We start from the raw sequence: 19,605 nt of genomic DNA, 5'->3' as shown, positions 1-19,605 counted from the left end.
CCCTTGTAAGCAACAAACACACAAGACCTTGTAAAAAAATTTGATTTTTTATTTCCATACATAGAACAATAAGCAATCCCCTCTCTCACTTGTCTTCTCTCTACTTCTAAAATTCCATTGAAAGCATCATTTCCCTAGTCATGCAAGATCTGCAATTTATTCCTAAACATGCACATTTTTTTTTAAAATAAGCATTCTCTCTCTCTACTTTTTTTCCCTAGTCATGCAAGATCTGCAATTTATTCCTAAACATGCACATTTTTTTTTTAAAATAAGCATTCTCTCTCTCTACTTTTTTTCCCTAGTCATGCAAGATCTGCAATTTATTCCTAAACATGCACATTTTTTTTTTAAAATAAGCATTCTCTCTCTCTACTTTTTTTCCCTAGTCATGCAAGATCCATATATTAATATTCCATTCCACTCCATTATTATTCCAATAATATTACATCAGATAAAACCAAAAAGATTTGGCTTTGACCACTCTTTCAACAGAAAAAAGAAAAACACGATCTTGCGGCTGAAGCAGATTAGCAGCTATTTTATGGGGTTCAGATTCAAATTTATATACATGATCCAATAAAGACATAACGTATTCAGGAAATTCCTGCTTCATCTCCAGACAACCTAATGAAAATGCAATACAGATACACGTGTGCAACAGACTTCTAATGTCCAATTTCTTCATAACCCTGCGCAGCATGTCTCGAATAAACTCCTGAGTCCAGTCCAAGCAGACATGGGCGTCCTGGTTTGGGGCCTTTGTTTGACATCCGTCACAGGACACTTCGAGAAATTTTGATACACAATACTTCACTATGGTGAACAAACTTGCTCTCAGCACACTCTTTGTGATTCTCTGCCTTGTCTGTGATGTCAGATTTTTGTTCTGTCTGTCCAGCGGGAGAACCCCTAAAATGTTCCGTAGCGTTTTGAAAGCGTCTTGGTTCACATCCTTCTTTGGAATAGCCTACAAAAAAACACAAATAAGTATTTTTTGATTTTACATTTCAGGCAACACACTCACGTATGCACTCAAGCAAGTGATTTACCTCTGCTTCAGTTTCTCTAGGTACAGGTGGCTCTTCCATTGCAAATTGGTAAACCAGGTTCAAAGATGGAAACGGTAACACATCATCCTCTTCATCTTCATAACGCCTACATTTTTGCTTCTTCTTCATAGGTGCCTGCGGTAGGCTTTGAGAATCAGTGGGCCTGTCTGGGGTCTCTGATTCATCGCAGCTCTCCATCTTGAGCAGTTTGCGAACGTAGTTTTGAGAATCCACGGGTCTGACTGGTGTCTCCCCCCCCTCAGAAGGCGGCACGTTCTCCTTCTCTTCTTCGGGGCTCTCCATCTTGACCACCACCATAGTGTGATTTTCACTCTCCTCCCCGGCAGGGGATTCGCACTCCAACTGGGGAGTCTCGGTCTCAGAAGGCGAAGCGGGTGAGCTTTTCAGAGGGGAGGCCATGGCAGAAACAGCAGCAACAGCAAAAGGCTGAACAGGTTTCTCCCTCCCCCCCAAAAGGACCTGTGCCTTAAATACAAGGACATGTCCGGACCTGTTCCCACTCCCCCTTTTTTCCCATTGGCTCCACATGGTGGTCTGAGAGCTATGAAACCTGCGCCTATTGGTCGGCGACGATGGGGCAAGTTGTTTGAGTGGTCACATGAACCCCTTTCCCACACTTTATTGGCGGGCTCCTTTTCCCGCCAAACCAAATGTCGGGGAGCTACAAAACCCTTCCCTAGCGGTCGAGGGGAACGGGGCGAGTTGTTTGAGTGGTCACATGAACCCCTTTCCCACACTTTATTGGCGGGCTCCTTTTCCCGCCAAACCAAATGTCGGGGTGCTACAAAACCCTTCCCTAGCGGTCGAGGGGAACGGGGCGAGTTGTTTGAGTGGTCACATGAACCCCTTTCCCACACTTTTATTGACGGGTTCCTTTTCCCGCCAAACCAAATGTCGGGGTGCCCCAAAAACCCTCCCCAGTGGTGGGGGGCAGTGGGGGGAGTTGTTTGAGGGGTCACTTGAACCCCCTTAGGGGGCGGGATTTCCAGTAAAAAGGGGCGGGACCAGCTGTCAAAGATAGTTTTGACATAAGGTATGTACTTCCTACTACTATCCTGCAATCGCACCATGTTATTTAGCAGTAGGCATAAATATAGTCCCTGCTGGATAAGGTCAGGTTGTTAGGTTGTTCCCTTAACAACACACAAGGTCATATTATGCAAGTATCCTTGCCTGCAGGCATCTTGTTCACAAATACTCTTTTGCCATGAGGAATGCTGCAATAAGCAGTATTCATAAACATTTATTTTGCATTCTCCTTCAAAGCCTGCCACCCTGGATCCTGAACATATTCACTGAGAAATGCAAGATCTATGAAAATCAATGACTACAGGCTCCATTTGAATTAGAAGACCTGCTTGTACCAAGCATGCACATGTCAACATGTACCAAGAATGAGAACATCCGAATAGCAGGTGATCACTCTGACCCATTTGATGCCAAAAGTAAGGGGACCAAAGCATGAAAATGTTTGTTCTACGGAACTGTACGAACCCCAGAAGAAAACAATGGCCAAAGATGTTAGAACTTTACCCAGGCAAATGAAAAGCATCTGCAGTGTTATGATGTAACATTTTCCCCCAGTTTTGCTCCCACTCAGTTCCCCTGCTTTTCATCGGAAATTGCATGAGAACAGCACTCAAGTGGATTGTGCTGTCTGCATGGAGAATTGCTGAGCTTGTTCAGATGAGGAAAAATTTAGCAATGCCAGGAATTGGAGTACTGAGAAACCAGTGCAGGATCTCCCTCTGTATAGTTTTTGTATCTGGATGTACAATTCCTGGCCAGAGACCAGCCCCTCTGGACCCGAACAATACCCTCTCCCATCTTTGGCCCTAATATAGAGGTTTAGATCAGGGGTCTCCAAACTTCTTGACCAGAAGGCTGCATGAAATATCTGGCATGGTGTTGGGGGCCGGAAAAAAAATTTAAATATAAAATTTATATAAATAAGTTAGAGATGGAACTTAGATGAGTGAATCAATGAATGAATGGGCTCATCCATTCAACCTTTCTGGCCCTTACAACACCCTCCAGACGCAACTGGAGCATAGTTCCAGTCATGTTTGGTGAAGTGGGCCAGAGACTTTCAGGGGACAAGAAGATGACCATGGGCCAGATGGAAGCTCGCTGTGGGCCACATCTGGCCCCCGGGCCAGGTTTGGAGACCCCTGGTTTAAATTGGAATATGGATGCAATGCAGCCTGCAGAACACTCTGGGGCAGTGTGGTGCCCAGTTGCCCAAGACCCCTTACCTGTTCTCTGTAGGAGTTGTGTCCATCAAGCAACTTCCTTCTTCTCACAGGGTCCTGCCTCTCTTGACCATCGAAGGAGAAGCATCCAGGCTGCTAGGCTCTGTCCTAATTACAGGCAGCTGTTCCTAAAGAGCACCAACCTCCTTACTTTCACACAAAGAGCAAAGTATAGGCATCTGCCTGAAGCCATGTTAACTGGACACAGTTATGAGAAAGTTGCTCATTAGAGCAGTGGTTCTCAAACTTTTAGCTCTAAGACCCACCAGAAGTGACATCATCAGAAGGCAAGAGTTTTAACAATCTTGCAATCCTACCCACCCTTACCCAGGAGTAAGTCCCATTTACTATCATTGTTAAAAGCATATACATAATAGCCTGTTAAGAGTACAGACAAGTAACATTTATTCAAATGCAATCACATACCATGATAGCATCAAGTCTAATATATTAAAATTATCAAAATGAATGGGGAACCTACCTGAAACTGGCTCAAAACCCACCTAGTGGGTTCTGACCCACAGCTTGAGAAATACTGCATTAGAGCATACCAAAGGAATTTGCTTCTTAGAGATATGGGGGAAGCACCAACCCTCAACCCTGGAGATAGCAATTCCCAGAGTAGCTGATTGGCCAAGGACACTCTGATTAGGAATTTGTTCCAGCTGCAGGTTTTCAGATTGGGAGGGGGACCTACCACCATGAGGAAGTAGTTGGGAATCATGTAGCATTCTGGAAAGTTTGGCTGGTTCAGATTTCTGATTGGCTGCTGGGTTCAAGTTTGTTATAAGAACCACTTTTTGGAAAGTTCCTTTGTCTTGGTTTTTTTCTTGACCATGGCAGGACTGGCTGATGGACTGAGATTCATTGATGTGAGACTTTGGTGAGTGATTGTGTTAGGAGTTAGATTTTTATTATTTTTTAATTTGTTGTGTATTGTATGCTCTCTTTAAATTCCTAAATCTGACTAAGTGAAGTGCCTGTCTTATGTTATTCCTATCCTTTAATGAATTCTGTCTACGTACAGTGGTGTGGCTTATTTAGAACCACAAGAAGGGGGAACTGATAGTGAATAGTATCCTGTGACTTGTCTTGTGCTGCCCTGATAGGTTGTGTCTGGCTCCCTGTTTCAAGCCAAGTGGGGTCTTTAGCTGCAAGTCAAGGCTACTTGAGGGCATTTGCAAATTGACCTGATATATATCTGTAAGGCCCGTATATTGAGAGAGCAAGCTGCAGTAACCAGAAGCCAGTTGGGCGAATTAGAGGGTTGATAGCCCTGCTAATTGCCTGCCAATGTCAACCACCCTGAGTCTACAAGACTCACATCTGCAAGTGTACAAGAAAAGTGGTATATCAATATATATATATATTGAAAACTTTAAGTGCCTTTGCTCCTGTGTGTTTATTGCTAGCAGCAAACTAGCTGGGTGGGGGAATTTACCATAGGAAAAACTCTTCTTCCAATGGCTCTGCTTGCTAGAACCAATCACTTAAAAAAAAAAAATGAGGACCTTGTATGAATACTTGTGGTGGACTCAGTTTTGAAATCCCTAGCTAACCTGCTTTATAGAGTTGAGGATGGGTACAGGGTAAGCCATAATGATCTTGGACGATTTGGGTGATGTAAGGGATACGGAAACACAGCACATGGTGATAGTCTGTTTTGCCCAATTCCTGTTCTGGCTTTGCCCTAGAGAACTTATGCCTGCTTCAAGCTAATTAGCCCCTCCCTCACCTCAAGCATAGCTAGCTCTAGCAGCATATACACATACTGCCGAGCCCCATCACCAGCAGGAAGATGACTAGTAGGTGGCTTTCCTGTAAGGCTGCAGGAGCCCTCCTCCCAATTTTCCAAGCAGCAGTTCTTTCAGGTACAGCAGCACCTTCTCAGCTCTCCACCACTCAGCAGTCTGTCTGGTTAGTCCATTCCTCAGTCAGTGTGCCAGTAAGTCAGCAAGACTCCTATCTCTCCAGGTATAACCCACACACTCTCACTGCTCTAGGTGCTGCTTTTAGCCCTGTAATGACCTGGCTATCACTAGCAACTGCAGCTGTGCAGCACACCCTTTGCTGAAAGCCCAGGCCTTAATCCTGAGTTCCCCAGATTCACCAGAGCAAAGGGCCACTGCTGACACCGCATTCGATCTCCTCGTAATATCTTCCACAACTCCAATACCGTCTCCAAGTTTTGTATGCTTGCACGCTGGGGAATTGGCACATCCTTGGATGGTAGGGGGAGTTCCTCTCCATCAAGATGACATCTGGCCAAGTCAATTATTGTGGTTCAGCAGCGCTTTTGCACTCAGTTTCCTCTGGGGCTATTTAAGGCGAAGATGTTTGTGCTGCCCTAGGAATTGTGCATCACACAGCTATCACTCAGGTGGACCAGGCAGTGCTAGTGTGAGTATGAGTTGAATGGATTATAGGATAGACACTTGCTGTGGCCCAGCTAGCTTAGGGAGAGGGGCAGACACATCTAGCATTTGTAAGGTTTTTAAAATTTTTTGAACACTTCTCTTTTCATTGCTGTTAACTTTGTGACCCTATCCTTTTCCATTTCAATGTAAGGGCACACTAAAATCCTGGAGACCATTATGATTCACCCTGTATTATAACCCTACCATAACTCAGTGGTCAAGCATCTGCTTTGCACATAGGAAGTCCTAGGTTCAATCCCTGGCATCTTCAGGTATGGCTGGGAAGTAATCATCTGAAACCCTGGAAATATGCTACCAGATAGTGGGTGCAATCCTAACCAACTTTCCAGCGCCAATGAAAGGGAAATGCAGCTCTGGGGTAGAGGAACAAACATTCCTGTACCTTGAGGAGACCTCTGTGACTGCCACCCAACTACAGGATACAACGCATGCCCCATTGGCACAGCTATGTCAGTGCTGGAAAGTTGGTTAGGATTTGGGTCAGTGTCATCAATACTAAGCTAGCTGGGCCAATATTGTAACTCAGTATGGCAGAGTCATACATTCCAAAGAAATAAATATAAATTTTATATTTAAAAGTTTAATGTGAAGAGAGCTGTCTTAATTTCTTAAAATTTGCAAGTTTGCTGGTGTTCCTAAATGTTGAAGCCCAAAGAGAGCACGTGAGTTGCCCTGATTTAGATGTAACATGAACATTAGTGCAGAAAAAGTTTCCAGTTGTAAGAATATAATTGCAGCAGGTTGCTTAGGGAAGCTAAGAAACACCTAATCCCTGGATGTTGTTTTAAAGAAGAGGCCCTCTTGACTTGTAGTAGGCAATGCTTTAGACAGTGGGTGGTTATGTGGCTTGCTAGTATGTCTGCTTGATTATTAATAGCCTTATTAAGTCCTCTTCATATGGCATGGAAATTACCGTATTTTTCGCTCCATAAGACGCACCTAGTTTTTAGAGGAAGAAAACAGGAAAAAAATATTCTGAACCAAATAGTGTAATAAAATAAACTATAACAGAATAACATTTGAACCATGTAAAGTGAACAGCAGTCAACAGTGGCATTAAGAACCATTATCACTGTCACTAACAAATGGAGAGACTTAAAGGTTTGAGTACTCTAGTTTTCTGGAAACCCCACGAACTCATCATTGCTAGAGTCAGAATTTATGAAGCTCACAAAAGCAGGTGCACACAAATAAGGGATCACATTATCTTTCTGCTACAATGATGTTCTGCCAAATCCCAATCCACTGGGCCTCATGCCCACTTAAGGCTGATCAGTCCCCCTTGTGCAACTCACCAGTGCAGCAAGCAAAAGTGAGTCCAGTTCCAGTCCACAGATGCCAAGTAAATCAGTCCCATCAATCAGAGTTGCCAAATCAGAGTCCAGAACCAATAAGCCAAATTACAGTCCACGGTCAGTCAAATCCATCAGGGTATCCAAGTCCAGTCAGATTCCAAATTCAATAAACCCAGTCAGTCTCCTCTCCAACCTGCACTCCTTCAAAACCCACAAACCCTTTCTGCCTCAGGTACTCCTTATATCCCTGAGGGCCCTATTGCCTTCCAGTGGCTGCAGCTGTGCAGCACACTCTGCTGAATGCCCAGGCCTTACCCTTAAAGGGGCCACTGCTGACACCACATCTACCTCCTCGCCAGTTTTTCCGTGATTCCAATATAAATGAACAAGTGGAAAGTCCAACCACAACTTGAATTCTCAAGACACAACAAACCTCTGGATTTATGGTGAGAACCGAGCCTTACCTGGGGCTTGTGCAATAAGCAAACACTGGCATTCTGACCAAGGAGACAGTTTTTTCTTTGTGATGGGGGGGCTTACATTCAGATGCTGGATGAGGTGAGTGAAAGCGCCCCTCCCCTGCTGTGTGAGTGAGTGTGTGTGGGGGGGGGGCAGAGCATCTGTGTGTGTAAGAGAAGGGGGCAGCCTTTGTGTGTGAGAGAGGGGGGAAAGTGTTTGTGTTGCAGAGAAGTGGTGATGCTCCAGGCTTGGGGTGGGAGGGAAAGAGAGGCTGTGATGCTCCAGGCTTGGGGGGGGGGGAGAGAGAGGCTTTCCTGGGAGTAAGCCCCCCTGACTCTAATGGGACCTACTTCAGAGTAGGCATGCACAGGATTGGGCAGTGAGACTGCCACCCCACCCACGCTTTCCTGGGAGTGAGCCCCAGTGACTCTGAGACTTACTTCTGAGTAGCCTCTGACTGGGAAGCAGAGCAGAGCAAGTGGGCGGGGCCAGGGCTGGGGCGGAGTTTTTTTTGTTTTTTTTTTGCAGTATTTGCTCCATAAGACGCACACACTTTTCCCCCCACTTTTTGGGGGGGGAAAGTGTGTCTTATGGAGCGAAAAATACGGTACTGATCAGTTACATGGTTAAAGGTTTTTATTTCCACTAGAGGGCGCACTTGCGCTACAGTACAGCACGGTTGAGCTCTGAATCAGCACAAGGTTTTTTTTTTTTAGTTATGTAAAGATAAAAGGACATCTGTACTTCCTTTACCCAAAGCTCAGGTCTATGGGGCTGTGATATTCCTGAACAGGCAACCCTTTAAGTAAAGGAGAACAAAGAATAATTAGTGGTTGCATTTTTTGAGTATGCAAAGTGCTTTGCCTGTATTATCTTGATTCACTTCCTACAACAACTCTGTATTACTTTCCCCATATTGTAGCTGAAGCTGAGAAGGAGCACCTTGCCTAATGCTTTCCTGGCAGAGGCAAGATCTGAATCAGGGACATTCAGATTGGCAGCTCAGCCTCTTAGCCACTCTACTGCAGAACCAAATTTGAAGAAGTGATGCTGTCCAAATATTTCTAGCCCTGCAGCACTGGGATGACAAGGTAGCACACACCATCTCTCTTAAGATGCTTGGTTCTGTGCATCCAACCAGCATGTGTATGGCAGAGGCTGCAGGCTCTGCCTCCCCCCCAGCTGCAGGCTCTGACTCCCCATGTGTTCAATGCACATCTGTGCCAGGCTTACGTGCATCTTAAATTTTGGCAAGTTATGTCACAATTGAGACTCCTGAGATACACTTGCAGGCACACCGCACATTTGAATGCACATCAAAGGACCCACATATGTGTGGGTAAAGAGGCCATCAAGAGCATGCCTTGACGCATTGTTTAGAGGAGGGCTGGTGCAGTGGAATGGTTAAGATTATATAGTTTAAGCCAGGAAGTCCCAAAGTTAAATTTAATAGCACTCAAGAAGTAGAGTTAGCAGAGCCCAAAGTAGCTATGCCCCATCCTCCTGCATGCATTGACGCCCCCACTCAGACAAGCAGATAGAGATATTTCAATGAAATATAGACAGATATTTCAATGAAATGTTTTTATTATAGTCTTGGGTCGCTGTCAGTGTCACACTGTACCCTAGGCCCTGTGAACATAGACTAGGTATGCAAAGAGTCAAAATATAAGCAGTTTATTAAGAATACAAAAGAAAAAAGGAGGGGAATGGGGGTAGAGAAAAGGAATACAAGTAAACTGATGGAAAATGAAATATGAAAACAGCAGTTTCGGCCCTCTGTGAATGGAATGAAATCCCCAGGTGGGTTGGAGTTAGCAGCTTTCCTTCCTCTTATATGGGCACTGGATCAGTGGTGCCATTCCTGTAGGTGTCCTGGGGATATGCCTGCAAACAGAAGATTGAAAATGAAACTTAAAGCCCAAGCCTAGGCATGTGTATTCAGAAGTAAGTCCCATTGTGTTCAGTGGGGCTTACTCCTAGACGCATGTGCATGGGATTGCAGCTGGGCAGCCCAATCCTAACCAGCACCAATGCAGTGGGGCCAGCTCAGCCACATGGCATCCTATGCTCAAAGTGTTCAGGCTGGAGGTCTCTTCGAGGTAAGGGGACATTTGTCCCCTTGCCCTGGGGAAAGCCCCAGCCTGCATAGGCTAAGTATAGGACCAGGGCAGGCAGGGTAAGTATAGGATTGTGTTGTGAATTGGCCCCCCACTTAGGGAAATTTCAGTGGAAACAATGGAATATGATGTACACCTTCCAAGTACATGGGATTAGAATTCAGGTACTGACTATCTTCCAGAAAATAAAAATAAATTTGAAACTTCTTGAAGTCAAGAGAAACCTAAAAGGATTCCCTCAATCTAACTTTTGCTGGGAACCATTCTGCTTTGAAAATAGCTTGCTTCTTATATTTCTACAGTTTTATTCACAACTGGCCTTTCATTTGTATTAAGTGTGTTCAGAACTATGGGACATGATTCAGGGATCCGACTTATTTGCAATGCTAGTTAAAGAGTCCAAAATGTTTTGAGCATTTATGGAACAATCTGATCTGGTTTTCTTTTCAAAAATCTAACATACCAGGTTAAGCATGTCTTCCTTGTTTGGTATAATGGTTAATTCCAAGATGGAGCTGTGAGGAAGAAGGAAATGTATTACATCTCATGATCCATCATTACATCCTGTGTGGTGCTGGTATAGCAGCAGTTCCAGACATCTGACACCAGACCGAAGGCTGGGAGGCCACACACGGGCACCTGCGGCTCACAGAATCTCTGCTGCTGTAGGTAAGTTGGTATCAGGGGAGGATCAAGGGTGGACTGGGGTGGAGAGGGGGTGGATCTCAACAGTAGCCATGCACATAGAATCCTCTGTTCTCTTCCCCAGGAGTTTCCTCAGACTTACACCAGCAAAAGAGCTGGTGCAGGTCTGAGGAGACCCACTGGGGACCAGGTGGCCTACGGTGAGGTACACAAACAAGTTCTTTACTTGCGTGTATAGAACTGTGTGATTCCCAGTTCTATACAGGTAAGTAAAGAACTTGTTTATGGTTCCCAGTTGACCCAGGGCATGCAGTGGGCGCTCAGTTGGCAGCACTACATGCTCTGGGCCAGTGGGGGGGTTGAATTGGGCTGTTAATTTCTGACTAATATATATAAAGAATTGTTCTGATTGACCATCTCAGTACTTCTTTATACTTCTATTCAGCTACTCAATATTGGGGGGGGGGGAGGGAAGATTTGTGTCACTGTCACAAGTGAATTGCATTATGTTTCCTTCACAAGACAACCCATACATTCAGGCTACTGCACTTTTCCAGAATTCAAGAGAATTTAGCTAGAATCAGGTTTGCGCTCTTTCTTGGAAACTTGGTTGGTGTGTCTGAAGAAAAACCTCATGAAATGTAGACTTTGGCCTACAGTGCAATAACAATCATTTTAGGACCCCATTCAATCCAATTCATTTCAATAAGAATTACCCATCAATGGCCCAATCCTATCCCCTGTTGTAAGAGGCCATACAGCAGTGCACATGGCACACTGGCAGTGGTGAGCCACTGCCATAGCTGACAACATGGTCCAGAGCAGGTAAGCCAGTGGGCAAATTGTGGGCAGAGAGGAACGGAAGGAACTGGAGGCAGGGAGGGAGTGGAACGGGGTGGATATGGTGGCAATGGCACATCTCAGATCTTATCCACCTTTTTAAAAAAAACAAAAACCTTTCATCTTTTCCCCCTCTTCAGATACCCACAATCAAAATAGGTGGTGTATGTCCAAGGAGACCCACAGGCAGCCCTGAGGCTTACGTAGAGGTAAGTAAAAAATATTTTCATAGAAGCATAAAGTTGAAATGGACCTACAAGGTCATCTAGTCCAACCCCCTGCCTGAAATAGGAAATTCTAGAGCAGCGTTTCTCAAACTATGGGTTCGAGACCCACTAGATGGGTCGCAAGCCAATTTCAGATGGGTCCCCATTCATTTCTATATTTTATTTTTAGTGCATTAGACTTGATGCCAACATGGTATGTGACTGCATTTGGGGAGATCTCTTTTAACAGGCTACAATGTGCTTTTAATAATAGTCAATGGGGCTTACTCTTGGGTAAGCATGGATAGGTCTGCAGCCTAGGACTGTTAAAATTTTTTTCTGCTTGATGATGTCGCTTTTGGCCATGACATCACTTCCAGGTTAATGATATCACTTCCAGTGGGTCCCAACCTATTGTCATCCTAAAAATGGGTCCTGGGCTAAAACGTTTTAGAACCACTGTCCTACAGCATCTCCAGCAGGTGCCTGTCAAGGTAATTTTTATTTACCTCAGATTGCCTTCAGGTCACGTCCCCCCCCCCAACATAGGATGCAGCACATGTCTTTTGGAGTAGGATTGGGCTACATGTACATTTTGAGAATATAAGGGCTGAATGTTGGGCCAGTGGCCTGCCCTGAACTATGATAGGTAGTGAAGACATGAGGGTTTTTTTTTTGGTTTTTTTTTTTTTTGGCCCCATCTAACTCTGTAAATCTGTGGTGACTCATGATATACATCATTATACTATATACATAAGAGCCATTCTCCTTTCTCTAGGTGCTTCTGTGTGATTTAAAATTATAAAATTTACAAAATATCTTACCAGTTTTGAATTAAAGTGGCTACTTGGGAGCAAGTCCTCCCTAGAACACTTCTGCCATTTACACAAATGATGTTGTCACCTAAAGGAAGCAAAATACACCTAAGCCAGGGGTGCTCAATAGGTGGATCGCGATCTACCGGTAGATCGCGAGGCAAAATGAGTAGATCGCGGAGTGCCGACCCCCCCTTCAGGTGCCTCCCAAGTAAGTGTGGCTAGGATTGCAGCCTCACAGCCTAATCCTAGGCATGTCTAGTCAGGAGTAAGTCCTGTTATACTCAGTGGGGCTCAAGGTACACCAACATACATTGTACACATAAATGTTATACGTTATGATGGCGCGAACATTGTAAAAAAAACTCTGGTAGATCTCCGGGCCTTGCTGGGTTTCAAAGTAGCTCTCGAGCCAAAAAAGTATGAGCACCCCTGACCTAAGCAGAGTATCACATCATTTTTTTTTCTTGACAGGAGGAATCCAAGAGTCAATCTGAGTATTACAAAGAAATGCCATAGTCTTCTATCCCCACATCTACTGCAGTGTCCAAAGAAACATGGGTGAGATCTGTAACCTTGGCATGTGAATTAGTGTTCCCAGACTTCAATACATGCAAGGTTTTCTAGTCCCACTTCACACATTATAAGATGAAAAATGAAATCTCTTCCATTTCTAACAAGAATTAAACAGACTGTCAGTTTTATAAAAGGAAAATGTGGTGTTTTTTCTTAACAGCAATGATTAAAATCAAACAACCCAAACCTTGACAATGTGCTGAATAAGCTGATATCCCAGCCAAATTAGCAACATTCCTTGCATCAAACACCCTGAGAAGCAAAGACTCTGACAGCTTTGTTTCTGAACCAGATGGAACGACATCACACAAGCTCAGCAAATCATGCATTTCAACACTTCTAGTACAGGGAAGAGAAATGCACCTATGCATAAACCGGCTTGGGAAGCAGGCCCTCCTTCCTGGATATAGGAGACAGAAATGATGCTTTGTGGCTCCCCTGAGAAGAAAAAATACACAGTATAAGCATTTTGATAGCCATTATGTTGTAAAAACTTAAGATTCAAAATATTAACCACACTGCATTTGTCTTTATGCTAGATACTAGGCTCCAGATTTCCCCTGGGGGCTGGGGATAAGAATAGGCCCTCAGTTTGGCTGTACTTGTCTTAAGAGGCGACTAAACAGCCACCGGGTAGATGGGACTCGTTAGCCTGGGAAGGCAGCTCATCTGAGAGAAGGAAAACTCTGATCCCAAACCTCCACTGCCTTGTGGCTACATCCAGTTAAGGAAAAGGCTTTAGGAGTCAACCTCAAGGCAAAATCCAGAGCCGGAGTCCCTGAGGCAGTTCATGGCTGAACACAGTCACGTTCTTGCAACTCCTGCGACGCCGCTGGAACCAACTGTATTAGCCTCTGCCTTTCCATTGGACCATTTCAGCGACGTGGAGAGGGGGGATTTGCTGCATGGGAAACAGTCTATCCTCCATATCTACTTTACCCAGGCTTCGCGCACTGGAGAGGACACTCTGTTCCAGAACCACCATTCAGAGCACGATACCATAGTCTTCCAAGACTGAAGGATGCCAACCAGGCTCCAGATACCTTTAGGGCCCAATCCTATCCAATTTTCCAGCTCCAATGCAGCCACAATGCAGTCCCGACGTAAGGAAACAAATGTTATCTTACTTTGAAGAGGTCTCCGTGACTGCCCTCTCACTGCAGGATCTAGTGCATGCCCCACTGTATAGCTGCATGAGCATTAGAAAGTTGGATGGAATTGAGACCTTAGTCAAGACCGGCCATAAGAACATTAGCATTTGTTTGCATTACAGCTGGAGAATATAAATGTCGTGGCTCGATGGAAAGCCTTTGAATTGTCTTTGTTGGGCAGCTGAATCCTAACAAAATTCCCCTGTGCTGATGCAGCACTTCGGCATGGCTCGTGCTGCATCCCATAAGGGAATTTTGCTGGCTAGAAATCTTCTCCATTTGTCCTCTTGCCAGTTGTGAACCTGGTCCCTGTGCTGCCCCGGAGCACAGGACTGCAACATGCTGACCCCTGCAACATGTCCTCCCCCCATGGATGGTTACTTACCCAGCCATACAGAGCCTCATGCATTATTCCTGAGTGCTCTGAAAGCATTCTGAGGCCTCCAGAGCACTGTTAAACAGCACTTTGGTTTTCCAATGGAAAACCAGAAGTCCTGTTTAAGGGTGTTCTGGAGGGCCTCAGAACACTTTTGGAGCAGTGGGGTGCAGTGCAAGTCTTCACCGGCCTGCAGAACAGCTCCAGGGAGCAGGTGGAAGTGGCAGCAGTAGTGTGGAAGACATGGCAGTGCTGCCCCACAGGGCCCTGAGATGTGATCCCTGGGCTTTTGCCCCCCTGCTCATCCTGCAGGATCACAACTTCCCCTTGCCAGGAGGAGAGCCCCAGCCGCAGCAACAAGTCTACTCAGACCTGCCCCTGCTAAATGTGTTCAAAATATCAATGTTTCAAAACACATTGTCTAAAACCAAGAAAAAGTCAGGAACTTGTTCTGTGGATCAGAAATAAATATTTCAGATATTAATTGTGGTTTTTATATTATTTAAAGGAGACAACATTCAAGGGGAAAACATACCTCGTGCATTTCCAGTCTCTTCAACCTGCTAAAGAGAATTGTAAATATGCAAAGTCAGTGCAAGACAATTTCTTCAGAGTGTCCATGACCAAACTTTACAAAATAGTTTGCTGCGAACTGCTTGTAGGGAGCAGCTGAGGAACCTGATTAGTAGGAACCAAGAGCACTATTGATTTCAGTTGTGAAAACTCAGACAAGTTCCTAATGAAGCTCCAGATCATTCATTTCAAATATTTATCAACTAGTCAAACAGGTAGACAAAATCAAGTCACCCCAGAATGTTATTCCAGATATAACATTTTATTGGAGCCATTCTGTACTGCAAAAATGTTCTTCATTACTGCTCACAAACATATCTACAACTAATGGCTATTTTCTAAAGAATCATAATTGATTAACTCACCATCAAAAAATTCTCACTCATGGATCCTAGAGGGCAATTCCTGAAGGAGAATCCAAAACCATTTGAAGCTCTTTCTAAAACGAGTGGCTTAAAGCCCAGTGAAGAGACCTTTCCTTCCCTGTGTGTTGAAGATTCATTTTTATTTTCCCCTTTTCCATCTGTCTTGTTGTATACCTTTAAAAAAAAAAAAAAAGCTGCAGGTTGATACGTGCAGCCTCTATAATTTTATACATCATGGTACTGGAAGCAATTTCATTAGTGCACATTGTCCCCATGCAAAATATTCTTTGTAATTCCATAACCTATGCCAATCTGTGTAATAACAGCTACAGATGGGCAGCCCAATGCTAACTAAACCCCCCCCCCACTGATGCAGCTGTGTCACTGGAGTGTATGCTGCATCCTTTCAGGGAAGGGGGGGATCTGTACTGGTGGTCTCCACTGGATAAGGCAACAGTTGTTCTCTTGCCTGGGTAAGCCTCCATGCCAAGCCTCCATGCCGGCTCAGACCAGCACCAGCTCTTTTGCTGGCATAAGGCCAAGTGGACCCAGGAAAGCTGATGGAGGTTGGGAAGGGGATAGGATATCTGCGGCATCACTGCCACTGATGCCACCCCCTTCATGGCCTTGATCTGCCCCCTTTGCACCCCCTCCCCACTTTGTTCCACCCACCTTCCACCTGATCCCTATGCTGATTTACCAGCCCCAGAGATCATTGTGAGGCTGTTCACCACTTGCAGCAGTGGCCCAGCTATGCAAAATGGCACTTCACTATTTGTGATATCAATAAAGCTAGCTGCCAAAAAGCTAGCTCCAGCAGTATGTCCCCAATAGGACCCGGGCCTAATCACTGTATTTAAAACATTTAGAAAGCATTCAACAACTCCATTAAACTGTCCTTGGAGAAGTATTGTTCAGTAACCTAAAGAAGAGAGAGGAAAAAAATGGATCTGCACTATTTAAAATTCAAACCTATAGCACTTGCCCCATGATTGATTATGTATTGCTCTCTGGAGGAACAGACTGAAAAACTGGAATTGTTAAAGTTATTAACTGACCAGTTTAAATATTCACCTTACATTTTTTCCCTAGGCCATCCTATATCAAACAAGAAAGTCAATTTTGTCCTGCATACTTTTGATGTACTTTGCATTTTAAAATATAAAATGATGTCACCCCTCCACCCATGAATGTAGGTGTGGGCATTTTTTTTACCTGGTTTCTACCTGCAGGCACCAAATTGGTGTCTGGATTACCAAAGGCAGGGCCAGGGATAGCACATTCAGCACATGGACTCCATCCTCAGCAATCTGATGCTGGAGGAACATGTGTGAAGATCCACATCACTTCTCTCCAGCTCATCATTTGCCTGCTTACCGCGAAGGCTTCTCGATAATGAAAAAGCAGCAGCAGCCAGCAGCAGAAGCAACAAGCTGCAGAAACTGCATCGGGAGGATCAGTCACAGAGCATGGAAGCTAAAAATAAAAAGGTGGGGGGATTTGTTAAATCGATCAGTGTGGGAAGGGTCATTGCATGTTAGGAGCCACCCAACAGGATGAAGTGTGGAGTGTCAGGGAGTAGGGCAGATTTTATCCAGTCATCTTGTCTTGGGTGGTTTGGGATGCAATGAAAGGGAACTGCTGAGCAATACTGTCACAGCCCAGTCTCTTTTGACTCCCTTCTCACCTTCACTTGGCCAGGCCATCTGGGATGGGTTGGGGAGGAGGTTTTGTAGGGAAAAGTGTTGCACTGGCACGCTTCCACCCACCCTTTCAGCTGACCGCACTCCCAGAAACAGCCTGTATTTATTTGTTTGCTTCTGGGATTGATAAGTGCCTTATCAATAAATTATCAAGGTGGCTCCCAGCATGAAATTAAAAGCATCTCTAAATGGTAAAACTGTAGCCAAGGGCATACAATACAAGTTAAAGGCCCAAGAGAACAGGATAGACTTTGCCTGGCACTAGGAGGGAACTAAATGACAACATTAGGCAAACATGGCTCTGGGGCAGTGGGATTATGATGGTTTGTGTCACCTGGTGCGGGAGGCCAGCACATCACCCCCCCCCCCGCCCCATGTACCTCCTTCCATGCAGTGAGTGGGGCAATGCCCTGAGCTGTTGGCATGGTGATGCACTGTCACCCCACCTCTGTTTTTTGGCTGTAACTTTTGATGGACTAGAGATATTTCAACACAGTTTGTTCCATTGCATTCTGCATGAAATTATGCATTGATATATAACATGATGGTATTGTTTGAAAATAGTTCTTCTGAGAGTAGGCAGCCCTTTAGAGGACTTGTAAGGCCATTTACCCAGGGCAACACCAACACCACAAAATGAGCCCAGTAGCAGCATGATAGCAATCATGGCTATAAGATGAGGGGGAAATGATTTCATTCATCCAGCACAGGATCTGTAGGATTATGAATCCTATACTATGACTGAAATCAACACTGAATTGACCTCTGTAGTTCTGGTGGCATTGCTAGGGAGACACGCGCCCCCCATTTCAGTAGATTCAGCAGATATTGGACCAGTACCCGGCTTGTAGCAGTGGGCAGCTAGAAGTGCACAAGCTGAACATACCACTGTTTTGACCTCACAATTCAGAGGGAAATTGTCATCTCAGCACCTAGGTGACATTGTGCTATCATGGCTAACTTCCCAGGACAGACTAACCTTTGATGAATTTATATCATGCATTTGTTTGTTAGTTGTATAGCACCTTTCTCACTATCAGATATTCTCATCAGCAATTACTCAAGGCTGTGTACATAGCCAGGCTGGCCTAGACCTGATGTCCTTCAGTAGTGTTCTACTCACATATAGAAACTTTTAAGTCCCCAGGTGTTTCCCTTCCACGGTGTAGTCATCGCTCTTAGCTCCATAGCACACGCCCATGAGCTTCCACAGCTACAAATCACATCAGGCAGGATCTCAAGTTTTTAACATTCTTGCCAACTGACATTCTCAACGTTCCATTCTGTTCACTCACCGCAGCACTCCAGTGAATCCTCTTTCTCACAAGGGTCATGTCAGTGACTTCCAGTCTCCCTTCCGGGCATGAATTGAATTGCTCCCATTCAGCTTCAGGCAGCCAGGCAGGAAGGCAGCTCAACCTCTGGACCACTCCTCTTGCCTTTTGAAAAGCATTATAGGCTAGTGGCCATCACTATGCTTATTAGCACTGAACTCCATAAAGTAGGTATGCATGGTGGAAAAGAGCACTTTTTCCCATAACCAATGTTCTGTTACCCTGCACATGCTGGATCTCGTCTGATCTCAAAAGCTAAGCAGGGTCAGGCCTGGTTAGTACTTGGATGGGAGACTATCTGGGAATACCGGGTGCTGTAGGCTTATACCATAGTCTTTCAAGACTGAAGGTTGTCAACCATGTTCTATAAACAGTCACAAACATTCACGTGCATTTTGTAGATACTATAGCTCAAGTACTACAGCTCAGTAGTACAGCTTCATCTTCTTCATTAACTGAATAGTTATAATGACATTTACTAAAAATTTTCCAAGTCACAGGAAAATGTGTATATTTACTTATTTAAAATATTTATGCAGTCTTTCCCCCAATATTGGCACACCCAGGGTGGCTCACAACATTCATTGCAATAAGAAAGTAAATAGACAAAATGCTTAAAAATAGAAGACAGCTTAACACCCTCATAAAAGACATATAGTGGTGCCCCAGTAACTGAAACCACAGATATGCGGGATGCCCCCTGTGCCCCATGCCTTTGGGCATCCCTGCCCTTCCCCCGTGCCGTTGGAAGCCACTGAGGGCTTCCCTTGTCCTCATAATACCTTTTAAAGGTAGAAAAACATCACTTCTGGTTTTGCCGAAAAACTGGAAGTATTCCCCACTCCCTTGAAACACTCATTCTGAGACTGCAGAGAGACATGCACGGCCTCTGAGGGACTCAGAAGAGTCTCTGGAGGAGATGCGGGGGCCCCCACAGCTGCAGAAGTGTGGATAAGTGAAATCACAAATAGGGGATCCGCGGATATGGGACCCCTCTTGTATATAATATAAACTGTGTTAAAGGCATAAAATGCAGGAGCTTTGAGTTGAAGCCTTCCAGAAATTGATGTGACAGCCTCTCTGGGCTCCTTGAAACATGATGCTTCAACTCCAAAATTCATCTCCTTGAAGGAAAAGCTGTGCACAATATCCTGTGTGAAGTGTGAAGCAAATATTTTTCCACAAATTAGTTGTTGAAAGTCCTGATGCACATTTGCAATGTGATGTGCGCACATTTGTGATGTGATGTGCACATATGTGCTCTTCACACACGCTGATGTAAATGTTATTTATGAGATTACCTCTGTATATTAAGAAGACTGTGTGCAGTGGCTCTCAAATGCCTTGTCAAACATATCTGTGGTTCTATAGACAGGGTCAGGTT

At 44.7% G+C, this 19,605-nt stretch overlaps 1 protein-coding gene, 1 long non-coding RNA gene and 1 pseudogene across 2 annotated transcripts; 2 read left to right on the top strand and 1 right to left on the bottom strand.

The window, feature by feature from the left end:
• Nucleotides 1-37: 37 nt before the first annotated feature.
• On the bottom strand, nt 38-1,510 carry LOC136654172 (uncharacterized). The gene is made up of 2 exons (XM_066631085.1): nt 1,053-1,510; nt 38-970 (listed from the first exon to the last, which is right to left on the bottom strand). The coding sequence occupies exons 1-2, from the start codon at nt 1,470-1,472 to the stop codon at nt 446-448; spliced, it is 945 nt and encodes a 314-aa protein (XP_066487182.1). The 5' UTR covers nt 1,473-1,510; the 3' UTR covers nt 38-445.
• Nucleotides 1,511-10,133: 8,623 nt separating this feature from the next.
• Nucleotides 10,134-12,788, top strand: LOC136650951 (uncharacterized). The gene is made up of 3 exons (XR_010794487.1): nt 10,134-10,306; nt 11,263-11,331; nt 12,618-12,788. It is a non-coding gene; the product is annotated as an uncharacterized lncRNA (long non-coding RNA).
• A 5,638-nt stretch (nt 12,789-18,426) lies between these two features.
• LOC136654582 (5S ribosomal RNA) lies at nt 18,427-18,544 on the top strand (annotated as a pseudogene).
• The last annotated feature ends 1,061 nt before the right edge of the window (nt 18,545-19,605 follow it).

Source organism: Tiliqua scincoides, chromosome 5 (genome assembly GCF_035046505.1).
Source record: "Tiliqua scincoides isolate rTilSci1 chromosome 5, rTilSci1.hap2, whole genome shotgun sequence".
Lineage (NCBI taxonomy): Eukaryota > Metazoa > Chordata > Lepidosauria > Squamata > Scincidae > Tiliqua > Tiliqua scincoides.
The sequence above is the reverse complement of the archived record's forward strand: the minus strand, read 5'-3'. Positions and strand labels throughout refer to the sequence as shown.

Coding starts and splice junctions, on each gene's coding strand:
- LOC136654172 (XM_066631085.1), bottom strand. CDS start 1,472: ATGGCCTCCCCTCTGAAAAGCTCACCCGCTTCGCCTTCTGAGACCGAG. Junction 971..1,052: donor CTAGAGAAACTGAAGCAGAG/GTAAATCACTTG, acceptor GTTTTTTTGTAG/GCTATTCCAAAGAAGGATGT.